Source organism: Balaenoptera musculus, chromosome 20 (assembly GCF_009873245.2).
Source record: "Balaenoptera musculus isolate JJ_BM4_2016_0621 chromosome 20, mBalMus1.pri.v3, whole genome shotgun sequence".
Classification (NCBI taxonomy): Eukaryota; Metazoa; Chordata; class Mammalia; order Artiodactyla; family Balaenopteridae; genus Balaenoptera; species Balaenoptera musculus.
The window spans coordinates 54,939,127-54,962,484 of record NC_045804.1 but is presented as its reverse complement, the minus strand read 5'-3'; the positions used below and the strand labels follow the sequence as shown (position 1 = coordinate 54,962,484).

The 23,358-nt window shown below is 44.3% G+C and overlaps 1 protein-coding gene across 3 annotated transcripts in view; it reads right to left on the bottom strand.

Annotated features, from left to right (window-relative positions):
* The window catches only part of ARHGAP44 (Rho GTPase activating protein 44), a 143,170-nt gene that overhangs the window by 33,419 nt on the left and 86,393 nt on the right, over positions 1 to 23,358 (bottom strand). For all 3 annotated transcript variants that reach the window (XM_036836322.1, XM_036836323.1, XM_036836324.1), the window contains exons 5-10: positions 22,169 to 22,280; positions 20,003 to 20,079; positions 13,612 to 13,729; positions 3,800 to 3,868; positions 1,483 to 1,564; positions 924 to 1,051 (exon numbers count right to left, since the gene is read on the bottom strand). In XM_036836322.1, coding sequence (XP_036692217.1) covers positions 924 to 1,051; positions 1,483 to 1,564; positions 3,800 to 3,868; positions 13,612 to 13,729; positions 20,003 to 20,079; positions 22,169 to 22,280 — 586 coding nt within the window. The remainder of the gene's footprint in view (positions 1 to 923; positions 1,052 to 1,482; positions 1,565 to 3,799; positions 3,869 to 13,611; positions 13,730 to 20,002; positions 20,080 to 22,168; positions 22,281 to 23,358) is intronic.

The following is a 23,358-nucleotide window of genomic DNA, read 5'->3' as shown; positions in this document are numbered from 1 at the left end:
CCGATGTCTCTTTACATGTGGCTCATATGAAATGCTTTCTAATGTCTGTATCAATCATATTTTCAGGATCTCTATAAAAAGGTTAGGATCAAAAATGTTAAAAGGTCTATTTTTTCAATTAGAGAAAGAGGAGGTGGAGGATCAGAGGGGGAAGGAGGGGGAGGGGGAGGAGGAGGGGGAGAAGGGAGAGGGGAAGATGAGGGGGAGGAGGAGAGGAGGAGGAGGACAGGGAGGAGGGGGAGGAGGAGGGGGAGGAGAGGAGGGGGAGAAGGAGAGGAGGGGGAGGAGGAGAGGAGGGGGAGAAGGAGAGGAAGGGAGGAGGAGGGGAGGAAGGGGAGGGGGAGGAGGGGAGGAGGGGAGGAGGAGGGGAGGAGGGGAGGAGGAGGGGGAGGAGGAGAGGAGGGGGAGGAGGAGGGGAGGAGGGGAGGAGGAGGGGGAGGAGGAGGAGGAGAGGAGGAGGGGGAGGAGGAAGAGGAGGGGGAGGAGGAGGAAGGAGGGGAGGAGGGGGAGGAGGAGAGGAGGAGGGGGAGGAGGAGAGGAGGGGGAGGAGGAGAGGAGGGGGAGGAGGACAGGGAGGGGGAGGGGGAGGAGGACAGGGAGGGGGGAGGGGGAGAAGGAGAGGAGGGGGGAGAAGGAGAGGAGGGGGAGGAGAATGCCCCAATCACGTTAAAAATGCAGAAAGAAGGGCCAGAGCGGGGCTGTAAGATCCTCATGTCCCGCAATCCCCCACTGTCCCCGGACAGCGAAGGCTCATGGGAGAAAGCAGGACCAGTTTGAGGAGGGGCAGCTGTACCGCCTCTTCACGGGTTTGGGTTTGTGGGGCTGGGCGAGGATGGTAACAGAGGGATGAGGAGACCCCAGAGGCCCCATGTCGCGGACGAGGAGACCTGCTCAAGGCAGAGCTCGGCTGCGCCCAGACCCACCTCCTCCTGCATCCCACACTCCAGCAGCATCGTCACACACGCCTCAATGGGGAAGGCAATCTCCCGGCCGCTGATCAGGAGGTGCTCCTCCAGGGCCTTCCCGAAGGAAGGTTTCTCCACCCAGGCCTCTGTGGGGGGGAGCGGAGCAAGAGAGGGGTCAGTGGGGGTCACCCATGTGGGCATCTTCCCTTCCTCTGCTCACAGTGATTCTCCCAAGGCTACCAAAGACACGGAGCCCAGCTGAGTCTCCATTCTTGTGGTTTTGGGGGATGATGGGGGGGGGTGGGTGGAATGGACGGCCAGCCCATGTGAGCAGAGCTGGTGGGCTTCCTGTCACCCACGCATGCCCACGCACACCCGGCTCACCCCCGTGGGGCAGTGTGTGTGAGTGTGCTTGGCTTCACTGCCGCTGGGGCAAGGCGCCTGCTGGGGGAGGTCCTGGGGCTCATCTAAACGTGGCCCTGCTCGGGGGGCAGCAGGTGAGCCAAGCACAGGGCACCAGGCTTCTCTGGGAAGCAGGCTCCCCAGCCTCCCCGGCCCAGGCGAGCTCTGCACTCACCCTGCTGTGCTTTTATCTGAGGCAACACAGCCTGCAGGAGCGTCAGTGACTTCCTGTGGTACTCAGCCTGCACTTCTATGAGCTGAGGAAACACAAGAGCGAGCATTACCCTTTGCTGAAGGGTGGAGAGCACAAGCTGCCACGCCACTGGGGTGCCCTGCACTCTCCTCCATCCACCCGCGATGATGGGCATGTGTCTCCTTAGCCTCTGTAGCAGGGGAGTGACCACACATGGAAGTCCAGAAAGCAGGGGACTCGGGGAGGAAGACAGGACACCCCAGAGCTGAGCCTGCCCCCACCGTCGCCCCACCTAGCAAGCACCCCGCCCCCAGTTCTCCCGGCAAAAGGCACTGAAGAGGTGCAACAATGAACGACTATAAATGGAGAACACCAGAAATCCGTGTGCCTATGAGATGGCGCTAAATGCCATGAGCCTCCATATATCTTGATTTCTGCCAAAACAGTTCAAGACATAACTGGTCGGAAAACATGCTTGCTCCACAGTCCTCTTCAAGTATCTTGGGAGGTAAAATTGCTTTGGTTATCGTGATGCAGGCCAAAGAACAAAGTCCTTCAAGATGTTCTACTTTGCCCATCTCACTACTAAAAAAGTTGCTGAAATGGTGATGAGAGCAGAGGAAAACCTGTGAACAATAGTCACTTCATGTATTTTCTGAATCTCTACCTCCTCCTCCTCCTCCAAAAAAAATCGCGCATGTGTGAGGGAAAAGGTGGGAGTCACTCTGCTGAGAAGTCTGGTGTGAAGAGTAGCTACTGTTATCCCCAAGGAAAACGAAAAGGGAATTTTAAAAAAATCAGAATGTTGCAATAAATGGTACCCAAATGGCAATCAGGTAAGCTAATAACGCCTGGAATGTCAACAATGTCATTCGTTTTAGAAACTCTAAAATGAAATACTATCTTCACAAGTAAAACTGATGGAACATACTTGAAAATTACTGTGCGCGGGCTTTCTCTAGTTGCGGCGAGTGCGGGCTTCTCATTGCGGTGGCTTCTCTTGCTGCGGAGCACAGGCTCTAGGCACGTGGGCTTCAGTAGTTGTGGCACGCGGGCTCAGTAGTTGTGGCTCGTGGGCTCAGTAGTTGTGGCTCGCGGGCTCTAGAGCGCAGGCTCAGTAGTTGCAGCTCAAGGGCTTAGTCGCTCCACGGCATGTGGGATCTTCCCGGACCAGGGCTCGAACCTGTGTCCCCTGCATTAGCAGGCGATTCTTAACCACTGCGCCACCAGGGAAGCCAAATCCCACTATTTTAAAATAAACTTTCCAAGTTGGAAGAAATGCCTATCAGCTCAAGAAACTCTGGCCTTCTCGGCCACTGATGCCCGTGCAGGGAGAGTGCTGACGGCCCACAGCTCCGCCCCACGCTTAGCAACACATTTAAGCTTCTCAGAATTCCTCCTCCTCTTTCTTCCCTTTACCTTCCTTCCTCTTCTGTTACTTCCTTGACCATAAAGAGATGTTTTGAGATTTGAGTTTCATTCCCAACTTTAAAAGCAGGTGAGCTTATTAACTGGATTCTTCATTTGTATTTTCTCTTCTCATGTTTTTTTTTTTTTTTTTTCCCAGTTGCTTTGTATTTTCCCTGGTAAATAGCCAGGGTCCTAATTATCTGGGCCCCATCATTGAAGTACGGATGACTCAGACCCTGTTTCTCTACTCTCTAAATCTGCTCTCATAGATGAAAGACAGGCAAACAGGCCTCATCAATCCTCGTTTACCTACTTGCCACCGTCTTGGGCAAAAATCTAGATTAAAAAACAAATACGCGCCAGGTGGGGTTCTCTTCTTCTTTTTCTTCTTCTTCTTCCCAAGTTCCTTACTGATGATAGGTTCAGGTTTCTCAACCTTGGCTCTGCTGACATTTTGGGGCTGGATTATCCTCTGTTGTGAGAGTCGTCCTGTGCATTGCAGGATATTTAGCAACAAACTTGACCTCCACCTCCTGGATGCCTGTAACACCTCCCCTCAATGGTGACAGCCAAAAATGTCTCCAGACATGGCCAAACCTCTGCTGGAAGAGGAGACAGAATCACCCCTGGTTGAGAACCACTGCCATAGATCACTGAGTTCCAGTCATCTTCATGGATGAAGCTGAATTTTATTCTTGGGCTTTTGGAGAAATCCATACAAGGAGAACCAGAAGGCAGGATTTATTCACAGGTGGAACAGTCAAAGCCCCATCCATTCTCAGGACGTGCTCGATCCAGGGGTCCTCAGTTTGAGGCCAGCGTTCCTCCCTGTCCGCACCGTGATGCCTGTAAACAGACTTCAAGCAGCCTCACCTTTCTGGATCCTTACCGTTTGAAAGTAGTTTGCATAGTCAATTTCTTTGGCCACAAAACTGTACATGTCAGCCGACAGCTGGTCCTGTAGGGGGTAAAACACAAGACAGAGAGTGGGTCACGCAGGAGTCTAGGCATCACAGAAGAAAGAGCCTTAACCGTGGTTGATCTCATTTTTCATAATACTTGGCAGATTACAAACTTTGCCCGTGGACGTTCCCATGTCTCCCAACCACGGCTCTAGAGGATGAATAAGCGGGAAAAGAACACCTATGCCAGTGTTTTCCCAGGGCGTTTACTTAACACGTGGGCTACAGCGAGAGTTAGGAAAGCTGGTATGGGGGAGTGATGTGCAAATTACTTCCCTACATCTCTGTGGCAGGCACCACCGTCTGAGGCAGCCCCGCCAGGTACAAACTGTGCTTCTGCTTTCCTCGTCTTACTGTTGCTTCCCTTTGGTGAGGCTACCTGCCTTGCTCTCCTTCATTCTCAATTCTGATTGGTTGATCACCAGCATGTGGGAAAGAAACAGAAACACACCAAGTCGTGGGAAGCTGGGTAAGACAGGTGGGCAGGGGAAGGACTGCTGATTCCAAACTTGGCAAAACCTGGACTCGTCCAACATCACACACAAATCTCATAGTGTGAACAGTCCTCCACCACTGAGCTTCCCATGGGACCGAGAACAATGGCTGAATGCTGTGTCTGGTTCTGGAAAGTGTTCCCTCCAAGGAGGACAGCTGTCTGTTTCACAGAAACACTCCCTGCAAGGTGCGATAAAAGTGCATCTTGAGCGGATGTAGACTTTGTCAATAACCGTATCTTTGAGCATGTCACATCTCTAAACTTGTGTGTGCAAGTCATGTGATCTCTGACATCCCTCCCTATTTGGTAGCCTTGAGGTAGATCTTCAGAAGAGATGCTTAGTTAAGGAGAAAAGAGTCTATAATGTTCAAGCTGAAGTAACATGAAAATATCACCCCAATGCTTATAGCAGCACTATTTCCAATTGCCAAGATATAGAAGCAACCTAAGTGTCCACTGATAGACCAATGGATAAAGATGTGGTGTATATACAACGGAATACTACCCAGCCATAAAAAAAGAATGAAATCTCGACATTTGTAACAATGAACAGACCTAGAGGGCATTATGCTAAGTGAAATAAGTCAGACAGAGAAAGACAAATACTGCATGATCTCATAGGTGGAATCTAAAAAACAAAACAAAACGAAAACAGACTCATAGATAGAGAACAAACAGTAGTTGCCAGAAGGGAAGGGGTTGCGGGGTGGGAAAAATAGGTGAGGGGGATTAAGAGGTGCAAACTTCCAGTTACATAATAAATAAGCCTTGGAATGTAATATACAGCACAAGGAAGATGGTCAATAATATTGCAATAACTTTGTATGGGGACAGATTGTTACTAGACTTATCGTGGTGATCATTCCATAATGCATGCAAATGTCAAATCATCATGTAGAACACCTGAAACGAACATGATATTGTATGTCAACTATATCTCAGTAAAAAGGAAGAAAAAAAAAAAAAACAGCACAAGAAAGCTGACCCAGATGCCGAAGGAATTAAAGCAGGCAACTACGTGATTCAGGAAGAGCATTCTGCACCGACTGCAATAACCTCAGCAGCCTCTCCAGCTGCCGATTAAGCTGTTCTCAGTGAGCACGGGGATGGGAGGAGTAATCTGCTTCCTTTTCCAGCATCCTTGACAGGCAAACAGCCTTAAAGCATTCTTGTACACAAGACAATAGAACCAAGATCCCGATTTCAGATGAGTAGCTACCAAGAGTTCAAGGTAACTTTCCCAAAGAATAAACGGGGCTCTAGGACCACCCACCTCAGCTCCCTTCCACCAGAGTATCCCTACCATGAATGCCTAATCTGTCAAAGGTGCAAGAGAAAGTGGTTTTGTTGGAACTCAACCTTGTCTGCCATCCCCCCAGCAGCCTTGGTCTGGAAACATCCATCGCCAGCCTGACAGGCCAAAGGGAGATATTTCAAGTCAGGGAAAAACAAAGGGTGGAGTGATAAAAATGGCTCGGCAGACAGAGGAAAGGAAGGGAGCCTCGGAAGGGACTAAATGCCATATCAAATCACCTTCAACGACTCAGCAGATGATCTTAGAAAAGTCGGGCCAACTGTGTGTGCCCTCAGGAACACGACAGGATTTTCTAAAGGTACAATCACATTACCGTCTTAGGAAGTTAACAATATAGACTCCAAGTAAGCCACACAAGTGAGAAATAAAAGTGGAAACTCGAAATCAAATTTCTATTCATCTAAATAAATAAAATAAATATTGGGACTTCCCTGGCGGTCCAATGGTTAAGACTCTGTGCTTCCAATGCAGGGGGCCCGGGTTCGATCCCTGGTTGGGGAACTGAGATTCCACATGCTGCGCAGCACGGCCAAAAAATAAAAATAAATAAATATTAATCTAAGTTATTTATAATTATTAATAAATGTTATTAATTAAATTTATTTTATTCATAAATATCAAGAGAATAATATTTTTAAAAATAAATTCCCATTAATCTAAATCATTAGTGAATTTTCTTTATAAAGGGGGAAAAAACCTTCCATTAATAATCACCAGAATTTTATGTATTTAAAAAATCATTTGTTTTCTGATTTTGCAACAGATCCATACTCAAAATAATACGAAGTAAGAAAACAAATTCACCTGTAATCCCACCACACAGAGATAACCGTGCAGAGATAACCACTATAAATACTGACATTTGCTCATTTTGTACTTATTTTAATCAGTCATATGATTGCCTGGTTTACAAAAAATGGGATCAGACTGCTCGGTAGCTCATTACCGCCCCCAGAGAAACATGCTTTCTATTGGCCATGACATTTACTGTATGAATGGACTCTGTTTCTGTTGCCGGTTATTGTGTTTCTAATTTATCACGATTATAACAACACTTGAAAAAGCATCTGTTTATACAGTTTTCCACCCATCTCTTGATTATTTCTTTGGATAAATTCTGCAGTTAAAATTAATTCTGATTGTATAATTCCTTAGAGTTAACTTTAAAAATATTAGAAAGATAATTATAAGTTGGGAAATTAGATCTTATGCATTATACTGCTGAAAGATCAGAAAGATCACCATTTATACTACAAGGAGTAATCCATGAGTTTTGTTTGTTTTCTATAATAACCATTTAATTCTGTTTAATCACAATCAAATTTAGAGAGGAAATTTAAATAATGTGTTTTTAATTTGTATTTTTTGATCAAGAGCTTAACCTTCTTCTACCTTTATTACCTATTTGTGTCATCCACTGTCAATTCCTTGTGACCCTGAGTACCTGTTTTCCTATGAGAGTCTTCATCTATTTCTCATTTATAAGATTTCTAAGAGTTTTTTTAGATTGACGAGACCATCACTTTTATCAAATACTGCTAATATCTTCCCCAATTTCCTGTTTGAAACTGTAACTTTTTTTTTTTTGGTACTGCATTTTTCTAGGGCTTCTGTAAATAGTAATATCTATGAAATTTTTCTCTTTACAACTTCCTCCTTTGGTAATCTGCTTGGTGCTTCTCAACCAACAATATAAATATCCATATATATATATTCAGTAGAGAATATGACACTTAAATCTTTAATAAATTAGGAATTTATTTTGGTACTTGTATCAGATACAGATTTCTTTTTTCAAAGAACTAACCAAATGTCTCAGAATTACTCATGAATAGATTGTCCCTATGGATTAGAAATCTCACAGATGAAACTTCTCATATACTTGGATTTTGGATTTTCTTCTGGCTGGGAGGCCTTTCTTTTTTTTTTCCACTGATGTATTTATTTCTTAAATAGTACCTATTTTAACTATGTAATTCTATAATACATTTTAGGAGATAATAATTCAAAGCTCCAATAATTCTCCCACCATAACTTTAGAAAGCTTTTACTACCCTTTGAAATATTTATCGCAATTTACCACAATCAAAAATACTACAGTTGTAATCAAAATAATTTTGGGAAATTCAATTTGTATAGTATTAACTCTTCTCATCTAAAAACACCTCTCAGTTTTATAAAGCCTTCTTTGATTTCCTTAGTAATATTTTATAATTACCCTATATTACAAAATGCTATGGTAGGATTTTAGATATTTCTGTTGTTAAAAAAAAATCCCCAAGATATTTATAAATACTGGTCTCTTAAGTACTTTTTCTTGGTAAAAAGTGAAACCTTGATTTTTACTGTTGACTTCTGGTTTCCTATTTGGCACGTAGGAGCTCAGTCCTAACAAACGTAAAGAGCTGCAAAAAACTAAAAAATCAACAACTCTTTTTAGATCCATCAGAGAAGTGAGGGTACAGGGCAAACCATTGCCCCCAAACCAGAGAGATAGACAGGTGAATACGAGAATCACAACTTACTGGAGAAGAAATCCTGGGGCAGAAACCTCCCTAGTTTCAGGAAACCCTGAACTGTAATTGACAAACCGCAGGAGGCTCAGGGCGGACAAGTCTGAGAATTAAAAACTCCAGGGAATGGGGGAGACCTCACGCTTTTGCTGAGTTACGTTCTCACAGTGAACATCAGAGAAAAACCCTCTTTGGCTTTTGCCAAGGGGAAGAGGAAAGGTACCATTCTGAAATGTACTAGAGCATTCTACTCTTAACAAAACCTACCCTTAGGAGAAACTTTTTTTTTTTTTTTAGCCGCGCCATGCGGCTTGTGGGATCTTAGTTCCTCAACCAGGGATTGAACCCGGTTCAACACCATCTCCCTGTTCATCCTAATCACAGAGCTACAGAATGCTTCCCCGGCTCCCACACCTGACTACTACATCACTAAAGGCCTACTTACCTCAGTTCCCTTTACCCAGTACACATTGTGTCCACCTTTCGATAAAACTTGCAAGGCAGGGCTTCCCTGGTGGCGCAGTGGTTGAGAATCTGCCTGCCAATGCAGGGGACACAGGTTCGAGCCCTGGTCTGGGAGGATCCCACATGCCGCGGAGCAACTAGGCCCGTGAGCCACAACTACTGAGCCTGCGCATCTGGAGCCTGTGCTCCGCGACAAGAGAGGCCGCGATAGTGAAGAGGCCCGCGCACCGCGATGAAGAGTGGCCCCCACTCGCCGCAACTGGAGAAAGCCCTCGCACAGAAACGAAGACCCAACACAGCCATAAATAAATAAATTAATTAATGAATTAATTTTAAAAAAAAAACAAACTTGCAAGGCATACTAAAAGGCAAAAACACAGTTTGGAGAAATTGAACAAGCATCAGAACCAGAGTCAGATGTGTCAAGAATGTTGGAGTTATCAGGCTAGGAATTTTTAAAAATATGATTAACATGCTAAGGGCTTTAATGGAAAAAGTAGGCAGCACACAAGAACAGATGGATCGTGTAAGTAGAGACATGGAAATTCTAAGAAGGAATAAAAAAAAACGCTGCACCCGCCCACCTGCCCCAGGTACCAGCAGGTTCTGTCTTATGGAACCCACCTTGACTTGGTTTTCCTGATCTAAAGTTCTCTGGGTCTAAAGACAAATATCGTATATTAACACATATATGTGGAATCTAAAAAAATGATATAGATGATCTTATCTGCAAAGCAGAAATAGAGACACAGACGTAGAGAACAAGAGTTCTGATACCAAGGGGGAGGGGAGAGTGGGATGAACTGGGAGATGGGGATTGACATATATACACTATTGATACTATGTATAAAATAGATAACTAATGAAAACCTACTGTAAAGCACAGGGAACTCTACTCAATACTCTGCAGTGATCTAAATGGGAAGGAAATCCAAAAAAGCTATACGTATCTATGTATATGTATAGCTGATTCGCTTTGCTGTACAGTAGAAACTAACACAACACTGTAAAGCAACTACACTCCAATAAAAATTTAAAAAAAAAAAAAAGCTCTCTAGGTCTAAAGATCTGGGGAGCTCTGCTTGGGCCTCGCTGTGCCTAAACACAGGGAAACCAGACTGCCACCTTGCTCACCTTCAGTCCACAAACTTTCCTTTTGCTGGGCTGCCACAGTGTGGGAGACCCAGCTGAGAGAATACAAAACCATGAAGATAGAAGGGGAAATGACCCAATTAGGGCAACCCAGAAAGGGAAGGGAGGAGGACCACGGTGGATGTTTAGAACAGCCGGGAGCCAATGAAGCAGAAATAAAAGAGTAGTCAGAAGAGAACTTTAAAGAAAACATCAGTGCCTGCTCTCAAGGGGATCTGCTCAGCACACAAATAAAGCTGCCGAGAGCACAATGCGTGGTTTTATCCACTGGATATGATCATTCTACAGTTCATATAATGAAACAGAGGCCACAGACCAGCCAAGATAGCTATGAAAGAGAGTGGGAGTTATTTTACTGAATATTATAATTGCTATGAAGTCATCAGAAGAGACATTGCACAGTATTATCCCAGGAACAGACAAGCAGATGAATGGAATACAGAGCCCAGAAATAAATTTGAGGAATCAGATGATAGGATTTCACTTCAGGGGGAGGTGGCTTATCTAATAAATGAATTACCTCTTCATATGGGGGGAAAAAACCCAAATCTCTCCTGCACACCACATACAAAAATAAATTTCAGGTATATTAACATGCACAAAATAGGTGTATATGATGCATTAAAGACATTAAAACAAAATTAAAGAGGAAAAATTTCTTAACCTTGAGGTGGAAGGTGCCTGATGGACCACCTGGGGTCTTCTCCCATACAAAGGAAATACAGGTATATGATCAAGTTCTTAATGGCAGACATCAGTATAAACAAAAAAGACAACGGCAGACTGGAAAAAGTATCTGCAGCACAGCAGATAGAAGAAAGTTTAATATCTCTAATTATACAGAGAACTTACACAAATTGCTATTAAAAACAATAGAAATACTGGTCCGATAGCCAATACAAATAGACAATTTGACAAACTAAGAATGTCTAGAAATATAGGAAGAATGTACAATAAATACACAAAGATATACTTAGGACCACTAACATCCTGGGAAATTAAAGTTACAATAACATAGGGATAGCTTTTTTTCCCTCACTGGACAGGCAAAAACTGAAAACAGGAAAAACATACCTTACAGAGAAAGATAAAGTGAAATGTCCAATTCTGTATATTAGTGGTGGGAATATAAATTGCAATTTCCTTTTAAGAGAGGTAAACTGGAGCTTCCCTGGTGGCACAGTGGTTAAGAATCCGCCTGTCAATGCAGGGGACACGGGTTCGAGCCCTGGTCCGGGCAGATCCCACATGCCTCGAAGCAACTAAGCCCGTGTGCCACAACTACTGAGCCTGCAGTCTAGAGCCTGCGAACCACAACTACTGAGCCTGCGAGCCACAACTACTGAGCCTGCGCTCTAGAGCCCTTGAGCCACAACTACTGAGCCCACGAGCCACAAGTACTGAAGCCCGCACGCCTAGAGCCCGTGCTCTGCAACAAGAGAAGCCACCACAATGAGAAGCCCGCACACTGCAACAAAGAGTAGCCCCCGCTCGCCGCAACTAGAGAAAGCCTGCGTGCAGTAACGAAGACTCAATGCAACCAAAAATAAATAAATAAAATAAATTAAAAAAAAAAAAGAGAGAAGTAAACTGTCAATATCTATTAAAACTTAACAAGTATACGTAGTCTTCTACCTAAAAATATCACTTTTGGGGATCTATCCTATAGGGGAAAAAAGTTACCAGTGTATAAGAATATACATAAAACGATGTTGATTATATCATTTTTGTTGATGGCAAAAAGCAAAGAAACAAAACACGTTAGTTTGAAAAATAGCTAAATATATCATGGTAGATACCTCCCTACTAAGGAATATTGTGCATATTATTAAGAAGACTAAGTTGGATCTACAGCTACTAACCTGGAGAAACGTCCAGGATGTATTGCTAACTGAGAGAAGTGATAGACCAATAGAAACAACATGACTGTTTTATAAACACACACAAACACAAAACAAGTACCTAGAAAAATGCTAAATATGAGGGCATATTTGTATGATTATAAAAAAGAAAAAAGGGTGGGAGGCTATGTAACAGGTCCTAACACTTACTTCCTTATCCGTATAACTTTTATGGCCACTTGGCACGTCACAGAGCACATTGTTCACAACAATTCTTAATAAATATTGTTGAGAAAGGCAAACTGGTCACCTCCTTTGCAAACGGAGGGGTTGGTTGGTGGGTTGCTGGGTAGAAAGGGAAAGAATTATTGGTGTTTTCTTAATATATTTTCAAATTTTTTCCACTGGTTTTGGTGAACATGCAATACTTTTGTAATCTCTGAAAAGGAATTTTAATATATTTTTTGGTAAAAACAGCCTATGTAAGAAGCTACCCAAGACTGAGTGAAGCTATTAAACTTTTACTCTGATGCGTTTGGATATTTGCATTCAGCAGCTCCCCTCACCACTTTTTTTTTTCATTTCTGGCCACTCCGTGAGGCTTGTGGGATCCCAGTTCCCCAACCAGGGATTGAACCCAGGCCACGGCAGTGAAAGCCTGGAATCCTAACCACTAGGCTATCAGGGAACTCCCCAGCAGCCCCTCTTAACATCACCCTGCTGTGTCTAGTGAAGAAGGAATTTTGTAAGAAACAAGATTTAACTGAAGGACATGCACCCATGGTAAATGGGTAGAGAAGACACAGAGTAAAAGGGAAATCAACATGAGAGAAGAGTGATTCTTCACGAATAGCACCAGCTAGATCTTTGCCATAGACACAGGAATTCAAATGACAAACCAGCTTTACTCACAATGAGTCTTGGGTCTGAAGTACTGGTCTAACTTTGCTTGGCTCCATAGAACTGGAGGCTGAGAGATAACAAATCCTTTCGAGATATTTTTGATGTTTCTAACTCCAGAGAGAAATTCTATCTGACTCTGAATGTCACCTGAATGCAAGGTCAGAATCACCTGTACAGGGTGGTCATAAAAGCAGAAGCTGATATACAAGGTAAGACTCAATAAAGCCACAAAGAACAAAGATGTATGCATGCAAAGTGGCCGCTCTCCTGTAAAACTGTACGTTAGGAAGACAACAGATACCAGCATAATTCCAGAAATGTGGTATTTTTGTTCCTTAGATCCAAACCAAAACTGGCACATCTGCACGTATACAGATGTACATATACACAGAGCATCAAGAATGGTGTATTGCTAAGAAGCCCCATAAAACGTTTGTGGGGAAAGTACATGAGAAACATTTGAACAAGGGTGATGGGTGATGAGGGGGCACCTATCACTCCCGAGGGCAGAGGCACACTTTGTAGAATGAGGTCCTCCTCTCCTGGCAAGTGGAAGGTTTTCTTTGCTGCAAGTATCTCCTTGGCTAGCATTTCAACTTCATAGATACGTGTATGTCTCCCGCAAAGCAAAGGACTGATAAAGTGACTCAGGAAACAGTAAAAGGCAAACAAGAAAGTAATGTAATATCAACAGGGAGTCAAGGTTCATCTACTGTCTAAACTCTCAACTGTTCTGGGTGGCCTAGAATCTATGATGTGGGGCTCAGATGACTTACAAAATCTTCGTGGAGAAACCGAGGCCATTTCCTCTTTGCCTACCACGCAGGAATATCAGTGATCACCCACTGCTGTCCCCCCGCATCCAGGTCACCATGAAAGCCCCAACTCTTAGGGCTCATGCAGGACTCTTTGGAGGTGTCAGCAGGCAAGCTTGGGGACACTGATTCAACCAGAGGCTCACTATTAGGGTTTTCATAGACCTCCAGCCCACAAAAAGGGACTCCCTTAGGGCTTCCCCATCTTTCTCAGTGGAGAGGAGCAAAGAGCTGGGTACCCTGCAGATCTCCACTCTGTTGGCAGCCTCCTCCATCTCCTCCCTGAGGGCATCCGCTTTGGCACCTGCAGGCTGTAAGCTGCTGGACAAACCCAAAGACTTGGAAGTCTGCTGCCACCTGATGGGAAAGAGGAGACAAAGAGGAGAGAGGTGTGAGACAGGTAGAGAAAGCCCTGGGGACACTGTGGGAAGCAGAGAAATAGCTGGTTATGAGTATCACCCAGGGAACGACACAGCCTCATTCCAAAGGCGAGATAATGAAAAGGTACCCAGTACCAGACCAGGAGAAAGGGGGCTCCAGTGTCCAAGTGGCAGGACCGAAGGAGGCTGAGCATAGCGGCCACTTCAGACAGAGCAAGGATCCCCCAATTTGCCGTCATCCTCCCTTCTGAACACTCAGGCCAAATGACTTCACCACTGCTTCCTCTGAAGCACGGTCCATGCCACTCCTATTAGCTTCCTGCCTTTCCTGTGGGCTGTGAGTTTCAAAACATTCACCTGCTTGGCTGAAGCCAATCATGGGTGCTAAGTGAGAGGACAAGTGGGTAAGATTAAAACAAATGTGGAAGCAAAAGTCTCCACTGGTAAGCACTAAGCAACCTGTGATCAACATTTCGACACCTCATTTATATTTTCTTAAACATTTATCTCTCTGCAGAGAATACTGGCCTTCTGAGGGAGCCCCTTGGGAAGCTTTAATGGGGAAGCACAAATATTTCTGGCTGCTAAGTCATTACCAAGGAATTACCAAAAGCAGGCCCTGAAAGAAGGTTCTAATTATGCTAAGACGCTAGTAGCTATAGCAGGAACAGCAGCAGGCCTCTCCCCCTGAGGCTGTAAACTCAACAGCCTATAGGGCCCAGCAAGTAGGAAAAATAAGTTAAATGGGTCATTATCTTAGAATCTCATCCACCCAATCCTTTATTTCCTACTTGTGACAGGGACACGAGATATAAAGCTGTTTCTCAGCTCTGAGAAAAACAATCGCGTCATCAGGATGACAAAGGCTGCCAATGCCCGGCTGCAGTCTTGGGAAGTCAGGAGGAACAGGGAGGGGACGGGGACGTGGTGGGGGTTCACTGGAGGGTGATCAGGGCTGATGGGGCCCAGGCAGGGGGGGGGTGTGGCCCACAGGTTGCTGGATGTTTCAACTGACAAGCTGCGAACTGTCAAGTGAACTCATCAGATGAAACGTGACAAGAGACTAAATAGCATCCTCTAAAACCACGCAGGCCAACAGTGTACGGACCAAACCAAAGAGGCCTGCGGACTCCATCTGGCTCTTGGACTGTCCATCCAATGGAGAGGCAAAAAGTGCAATGTTACCCTCATTCTGAGAATCAAGAATTGAATCACTAAGTGTCTTCTCTGTACAATTCTTCTTTCCTCTTGTGTTACGTGCAGGAAAAAATTAGAGAGTGGGGCATTATAATACCAAAAAAGGGGACATTGGTTCTCTTTGCTATTAGCACAAAGTAGCGAAATGAAGGATTCTCTGTCACTTAAAAAGCGCACCCATGTGAAAATTACTTAAAACGGCTTTAGGACATCAAGCTGGCTTGAAGCTCCAGAGATGGACACATGTGTCCTGAGAAAGATTCCTCCTCATCCAAGATAAGAATTCAAGGCAAATTAGAAAGGATATATTCTATTCTAAAATGTTAAAAAAAAAATCTAAGCTAACAGATAAGGATTAGTAAAAATTCCTGGGCAATTCTTTCTTATAATGGTTTGCCTTACAGAAATATTTAATTAATACCTCCCAGGCTTAGTCAAATAAAATGTGAAATGTCATGGCTGTAATTTAGATCTCAGATAATGAATACACTTCCATGGCTGATTATGGTAGATTATGGAGCTACAACCACCATCCCATTCATGCTACCTGAAGGAAAAAAAAAAACTAACCAATATATAAGTGTAAAAAATAAACAAAGTGGCCACAAACACTAAGCTGATTTTTAGGGTTTTATAGATCTGGATTAGATTTGTTTTTTTTTTTAAATCCAAATTACACTTAATATATGTATATTAAAATGAAGACATTCTCCAAAGTTCTCTCTTTCTTTTCTTCCGTATTCCCCTTTATTCCCCCCCCCACCCCCAATTCTGTCCTGGTAGTTTAAAAACATATACCTTTCCCCTCCATTTATAAGGAATTTTACTTGTAATGGATAAGTAATCTACTTTGATATTATAAAATAGTGATAAAATGCCCCCCAACTGGTCCCTTTGTGGAGACTGAATAGCAAAATATCAAGGGAAACTTGGAAACATTTGTATAGGTAGCAACTAATTGGGAAAAGTGCCACTAATCATGAATTTCGACAAACAATAAACGCTGGAGAGGGTGTGGAGACAAGGGAATCCTTGTACACTATTGGTGGGAATGTAAATTGGTATAACCACTATGGAGAAGAGTATGGAGGTTCCTTAAAAAACTTAAAATAGAGCTACCATATGATCCAGCAATCCCACTCCTGGGCATGTATCCAGAGAGAACCATAATCTGAAAGGACACATGCACCCCAGTGCTCATTGCAGCACTATTCACAGCAGCCAAGAAATGGAAGCAACCTAAATGTCCATCGACAGAGGAATGGATAAAGCAGATGTGGTACATATATACAATGGAATATTACTCAGCCATAAAAAAGAATGAAATAATGCCATTTACAGCAACATGGATGGACCTAGAGATTATCCTACTAAGTGAAGTAAGTCAGACAGAGAAAGACAAATATCATGTGATATCACTCATATGTGGAATCTAATTTTTAAAAAAGATACAAATGAACTTATTTACAAAAAGGAAACAGACTTACAGGAATCAAAAACAAATTTATGGTTATCAAAGGGGAAACATGGTGGGGAGGGATAAACCAGGAGCTTGGGATGAACATACACACACTACTATATATAAGATAGATAACCAACAAGGACCTATTGTGTAGCACAGGGAACTCTACTCAATATTCTGTGATAACTTATATGAAAAAAGAATCCAAAAAACAATGAATATATGTGTATGTATAACTGAATCACTTTGCTGTACACCTGAAACTAACACAACATTGTAAATCAAGTATACTCCAATAAAATTAAAATATTTTTAAAAATCATGAATTTCGAGGAAGGATGATCTTCTCATTCAGAGGCTCTATAAGTAAACTCAACAATTGTTCTGCTCTGTTAAGAGAAGAAATAAGGTTTCTTGTCCAAGAAGAGTTTGAGCTTTGAAGTTTGAAGAAAAGAAAGTTCATTTCTTCCCACTAAGGTAGCTGAGGTGACCCCATCATTCTCTGGGAAAGATGCCACCAGTCTATGATTTGGGGACGATGAAGACAGAATACAAGCTTTAAGGAAAGGCTAGTGGAAAGAAAAAGGCCAGAAATAAGGGTAAGATGTTTCAGAGACCAGGAGAAGGGTATAGAAGGCAAACTCAAGATCAGTTCAGGGTGACAGGAAGTCCGGAAGAAGTTTTGGAAGGAAACAGGAAAGGTGCTTTTGTGGGACATTTATTGTTTCATCTGCCCAGTCTTCTCCGCTCCTCTGCCTCTGGCATCCTCTACTTTTCGAGGTCCTGGCTCAGAAGGAGGATGTTACAAGGAACAGATCCTAATGTCTGCAGACTGGCCAAATGGGGAAGCGGGGTGGGGCAGAGGTGGGGGCAGTGAGAACCCAACTGCTCCTCCAAGAGTAGCTGGTGACGTTTGCATTTCAGTAGCACAGCATCTGGTCTTCCGCTCACTGCTCCATGTTGGGAAACAGTGCTCATGCTGGCTCAGGGGGAGGGTTAGAGAAAAAGGCAAGAAGTTGGGGTGAGTTGGCTTCAGAAACAACCAAAGTTGTCAAGGGTCTAAGTTAAAGGTTAGAAGCATAAAAACTTGGAGGGGGTAGTAGATTATTTCCTTACCAAATCTCAATACACAAGAGACGATGAGATGAAGACATGAAGAAGTTTGTTAAATCATGGAAGAGAGGTCCCTGATGACACTTCTCTGTGGTTTCAGAATCTACACACCACTTGGTGTCACCATTAAAAACATAAGACAAAACTAGGTTGTCCACGGCTGTCACCAGGGAGAAACTCTCTCTCCCCTAAGGGGGCTGAATGAAAATATGTAAGCGGACAAGGCAATGACAAGCTTTGGTGCTCACATCCAGCCCTCTGAGCAGAAGCTCTGGGCTGGGAATGCAGGTGTTCCTTAGAGAAGCAGAGAAGAGATCTCAGAGCTAAAACCCAGGTCCTCACAGAAGGAAATGACTCCGCAAACCCAGGAGCCCGGTGTCCACCGTCACCCGGACGGTGGGACAAGCAGCATACCCGCCATCACCTTATGTGACTCCGGGATGTGGGACTTGAACACTGGGGCTACAGGACGCATTTACGTGGCACACGGACACTGTAGGAAGTCATACCACACCATTATGCCTGATGCAACCTTCTCTCTGTTCCTCCAAGGGCCCTAGGGGGAGGGCCTCAGATCTGGGTCAGAGTAACTTCAACAATTTTCTAATTCCTCCTCCTCTTCCCTTTTCAGCAGCTGGAGACAAGCTTCAGGATCATAGCCTTCCACAGGCAACAGGACCTAAAATTTAACAGCACGGGTACTGCTTTCATCCTGTCCACTTGTACATTTACCTGGTACTTGTAGCTAAGGGCACTGCCTTTCACTTTATGGTAGTGCTGTTAAGATTTCTCTTTTAAATAGACTCATTTTGAAAAAATGTATCGACATTTCACAAGGTGTGTTGGCACAGATGTCACAGATCATTCAGGTGGACTGAAGTTTGGGAAACACTAGGTGAATTAAAGAAACGCTGACGGATACACACTACCATATATACGGTGGATAAACAACATGGACCTACTGTAGAGCACAGGGAACTATGTTCAGTATCTTGTAATAAACTATAATGGAAAAGAATCTGAAAAAAATTGATAGATATAAATGTATAATTGAATTACTTTGCTGTACACCCAAAACACTGTAAATCAACTATACTGCAATAAAAAAAGAAGAAGAAAGAAACTCTGTTTCTCTGCTAATCTAGCCTGATTTATTTCTGGTCTTGGGGACTGTGCTATACTTTCTGTTGATCCAAACGCAGAATTCTGGTGCCTCAACTAGTTATAGTAGCAGCTTCCTTTTGGAAAGCTCTTGGGAAGTGCTGTGACAAACAGGATCTCATCTGACACTCCAAACAACCTCCCAGGTCAGCCCCAAAAAAATGCAAATGTTGCTACTGTCTGTGTACAGGTGAGGAGACTACTATTCTGGAAGGTTCAGTGACTTGACCAAGGTCACAGGTCTAGAGAACAGGCAACCTGGATCTTGGACCGCATCATTCACTCCTGGTTTGGGACTCGTTATCCTATAGTTCACAGCCGAAGTATTTCCAGTTTTGTCTTTGTTTTTGTTTCTTTTTCTCAAGAAAATTAAAATAAGATGCGGAGATTCTTAAACTTGACCTACAAAGGACTGAAGGTGGAACCAAAAGGTTCCTTCCGTATTATTATTCACGAGTCTGCACTGCTTCAACGTGCACACGTACGCACACATGCCACTGTAAGAAATAAAAAGGCGTTTACACACAACCATGACTTATGACGGCCACAGTCAAAGCCACTGCAGGGCCACAGCACGCCCCTGCTGGAACAGGAACTTTCCGGTAGATTCTGGGAGGCGGGAGCAGGGGAAGAGTAGCACTGTCGGAGCTGCACTTCTCCCATAATGGTCTCAGGGTTACAGAATGGCTGCAGAAGAGACAGTCACACCATCGACCACAGGAAAAGGAGACCGGGTCCCCAGAATCAGAAATCCTCCTCTCGTGGTAAACAGGACGACACATCACGCTACCTGCCTCTCTGATCTCTGCCCCTACCGCTCCCCACTTTGTCCCTTCCGCCCCTGCCGTGCTGGTCTTCATTCTGTGTCCTGAATACGTCAACCTCATTCCCATCGCAGGACCTTTGCATCTGCTGTTCCTGCTGTCATGGGCAGTTCTGCACCAGATCTTTGCATGGTTGCCTCCTTCTTATGAGATCCAGTGTCATCTCCTCAGAAAAACCTTCTCTCATTCACCCTATCTAATGCTGCAGTCCGCTTCTCCACATCTCCTGCCAAAATTACACTGTGCTCTCTTCTTGATAGGACTTATTGCTTCTGAAACAGCCTCACGTGTGTGTTCTCTTGCCTAGATCTAACTCCCAAACCAGGTGGTAGCCTCCATGAGAGCATGGTCCCAGGACCTCCAGCGCCTGACACACGGTGGGTATAAGAAACACTCGATGAACGAAAATGCTCACACACAAAACCCTACCCCTCAAACATGATCACAGCTCCTTCAAAGAGGCAGAAATGAAAGCAAAGAAATCCCACCACACCTCGTTCGTGAAGAGTCCATGTCCAGCACCAGCTTTGCTAAATGTTTCCTCTGTTTTTGGATATTTGGGATTTCCACCTGTGGGTACAGGAGAAAAAAAACAGTTGATTTGAAGCCCAAGACAGATTCTTTTTTTTTTTTAATTTTTTAAAATTGAAGTATAGTTGATTTAAAATGTTTCAGGTGTACAGCAAATTGATTCAGTTATACATATATATATATATATATATATTCTTTTTCAGGTTCTTTTCCATTATAGGTTATTACAAGATACTGAATATAGTTCCCTGTGCTATACAGTAGGTCCTTCTTGGTTATCTCTTTTATATATGGTAGTGTGTACCTGCTAATTCCCAACTCCTAATTTATCCCTCCCTTCCCTTTCCCCTTTGGTAACCATAAGTTTGTTTTCTATGCCTGCGAGAAAAGACAGATTCTTAAAGAATTAATGATATCTTCCCAACAAGTTTGCTCGAGGTCTCCCAATCCTCATTTTCAGAGGAAATTCTTGGTTCCCTTTCCTGAGCTAAACTCTGCTCTTTCTTCACTGGAATCTCGTGGAGCCCAGACGCAAAGCGAGTCTCAGCACCCAGCTCAGACCTGCCCCCTTGAGTTCGCCTGCTGCTTTGGCTGGGACCCCAGAGGACCTTTATAAAGAGCAAGAGGGCCTCTCAGGAATGCTCTAGGCTGTACCAGGATGGCATCTGAGAAGTCGAGAGCTGGCCCATATCAAAGCACCGTATCTAGAACGTTCTCCTTGAATACTTCTAAGCACTTCGGTAATTATTTACCCATTCATCTGTCCCAGAAATTGCACCAGGGGATGGGGAGGTGCTGGGAGTGGTCTAGAAAGGAAACCAGACATGGTCCAGGGCAAGGCTGCCCGATACGGTAGCCTTGAGCCACCGGTGGCTATGCCATTTCAAATACAAGGGAGCGTGGACCTCCCTGGCAGTCCCGTGGTTAAGACTCCACACTTCCACTGCAGGGGGTGCAGGTTCAATCCCCGGTCGGGGAACCAAGATCCCACATGCCGCTGGGCGCGGCCAAAAATAAATACATAAATAAATTCAAGAGAACAAAAATTAAACAGAATTAAAACTTTAGTTGCTTCGTTGCACTAAACACGTTTCAAGAGCTCTGTAGTCACAGGTGGTTAGTGGCCACCAAACAGTGCAGACGTGGAACATCTCCATCACACGGCACCGTGGACACTTGTACGATCGGTTAAAGGGGACTGGGAGGAGGTCCAGGCTTCAGGACAAATAACATCCCCCAGTGATTTTCTTTCTTGATAAAATTTCACTTGGTTGAAGCTGGCAAAACTGTCACAGAGGCATTAAGGCTTCTTTTTAAGAAGACAGTTTTCTTTAGGGTCCTTTAAAGTAGAAAGAGAAGGGCCCTATGTAAACAGAAACAGTGAGGGGGCCTTAGAGACTCTCTTGGACACGGGTCCCCAACCCTTGTGAGTAGGGGCTGCTGTTCATTTTTTTTTTTTTAAGTTTTTAATTGAAGTATACTTGATTTACAGTGTTGTGTGAATTTCTGCTGTACAGCAAAGTGATTCAGTTATACATATATATACATTCTTTTTTTTTTCATATTCTTTTCCAGTATGGTTTATCACAGGATACTGAATATAGTTCCCTGTGCTGTACAGTAGGACCCTGTTGTTTACCCATTCTATATATAATAGTTTGCATCTGCTAACCCCAAACTCCCAATCCATCCCTCCCCCTCCCCCTTGGCAACCACAAGTCTGTTCTCTATGTCTGTGAGTCTGTTCCTGTTTCGTAGCTACGTTCATTTGTGTCATATTTTAGATTCCACTGCTCATTTCACTGAAGACTTGAGATGGGTGGAGGGCAGGGGTGGAGATGGGGCAGAGACCCTGCGGGGGATGCGGTGATGCCACCAGCCTTGCAGCTTCACCCATGGGGATGCCAGCAGAGGAGAGGGTGGGTGGGAGAAGGGGGCAGCCCGCAGCTCAAAGGGCTACCAGGCTGGGGAACCCCAGGCAGTCGGGTAGGAGCAATCCCGGTGAAACACTGTGCCACAGAGCGGGGTGAGGGGTAGAAATAGCCATGAGGCCGAAGCAGAAGGACCCCAGAGCCCACCACTCCGCCCTCCCCGCTCACGCGGGCCCAGCCTCACTCCTGCTTCTGACCTCGGCCAGCAGGAACAGGGGCTCGATCACATCTCTCTCGACCTGCAATTCAAAATGAATCAGCTCCTGGGCCAGCTTGTCCTCCGCCTCGCCACAGAGTTTCAGCATCTTCCTGTGACAGAAGGGAAGAAAAACCATCCTGAGTACCCTGCAGAGAAAGATGTGACCCATCACCCCCCGGCCAGGTAAACACGCACGAGATGGTGTTAATAAAGTAGTTGACTGCTGTGCCGTCCCACTGACCAACTGGCTGCATGTGGTTTCATTTCTGACACTGTCTACTTTCTGAAGAATGCTGAGTACCTACTGTGTGCCTGGGCTAAAAGGGGATTTGTGGGGAAAGTAAGAGAGATGTGGAGAGAACAGATTCACACATGCCAAATCCACAGGCTTAGAAAGAGCCAGATGCTTCTCCCTCCTGAGACCACTGGAGAAACCAGCTAAAGTCAATGTGCCAACAAACCAACATACCTTCAAACACATACCAAAACCTCAATGCCAGTGGGCTCTAACAGAAAGAAAACTCCTTCTCCCAAGCCATGAAAACTTATTTAATATAGGATGAGCGGACGATTTTCCAATGAAAAACTGGAATGGAAAACCATGTAAAAGTTTATTAATAATGAGCGAATTACATAAGACCTGAATGAGTAGAAAGTTATGCCATATTCCTAGATGGGAGAATACAATATTTCAAAGATGTTCATTTTCCCTGAAGGGCATACAAGCAGCCCTCCCTTTCCACGGTACCATGTTACCTGAAACTCATGTAAAAAGTTTTTACAAATTAACAAAAGTATAGAAAGCGGTAATACCATTCTAAAGTTAGTATGTACTTTTCCTGTCCATATATATTTTTTAAATTAATTAATTAATTAATTTTTATTTTTGGCTGCCTTGGGTCTTCGTTGCTACGCATGGGCTTTCTCTAGTTGCAGCGAGCGGGGGCTACTCTTCCTTGTGGTGCACAGACTTCTCATTGCGGTGGCTTCTCTTGTTGTAGAGCACGGGCTCTAGGCATGCAGGCTTCAGTAGCTGTGGCACGTGGGCTCAGAAGTTGTGGCTCACAGGCTCTAGAGTGCAGGCTCAGTAGTTGTGGCACACGGGTTTAGCTGCTCCGCGGCATGTGGGATCTTCCAGGACCACGGTTCAATCCCGTGTCCCCTGCATTGGCAGGTGGATTCTTAACC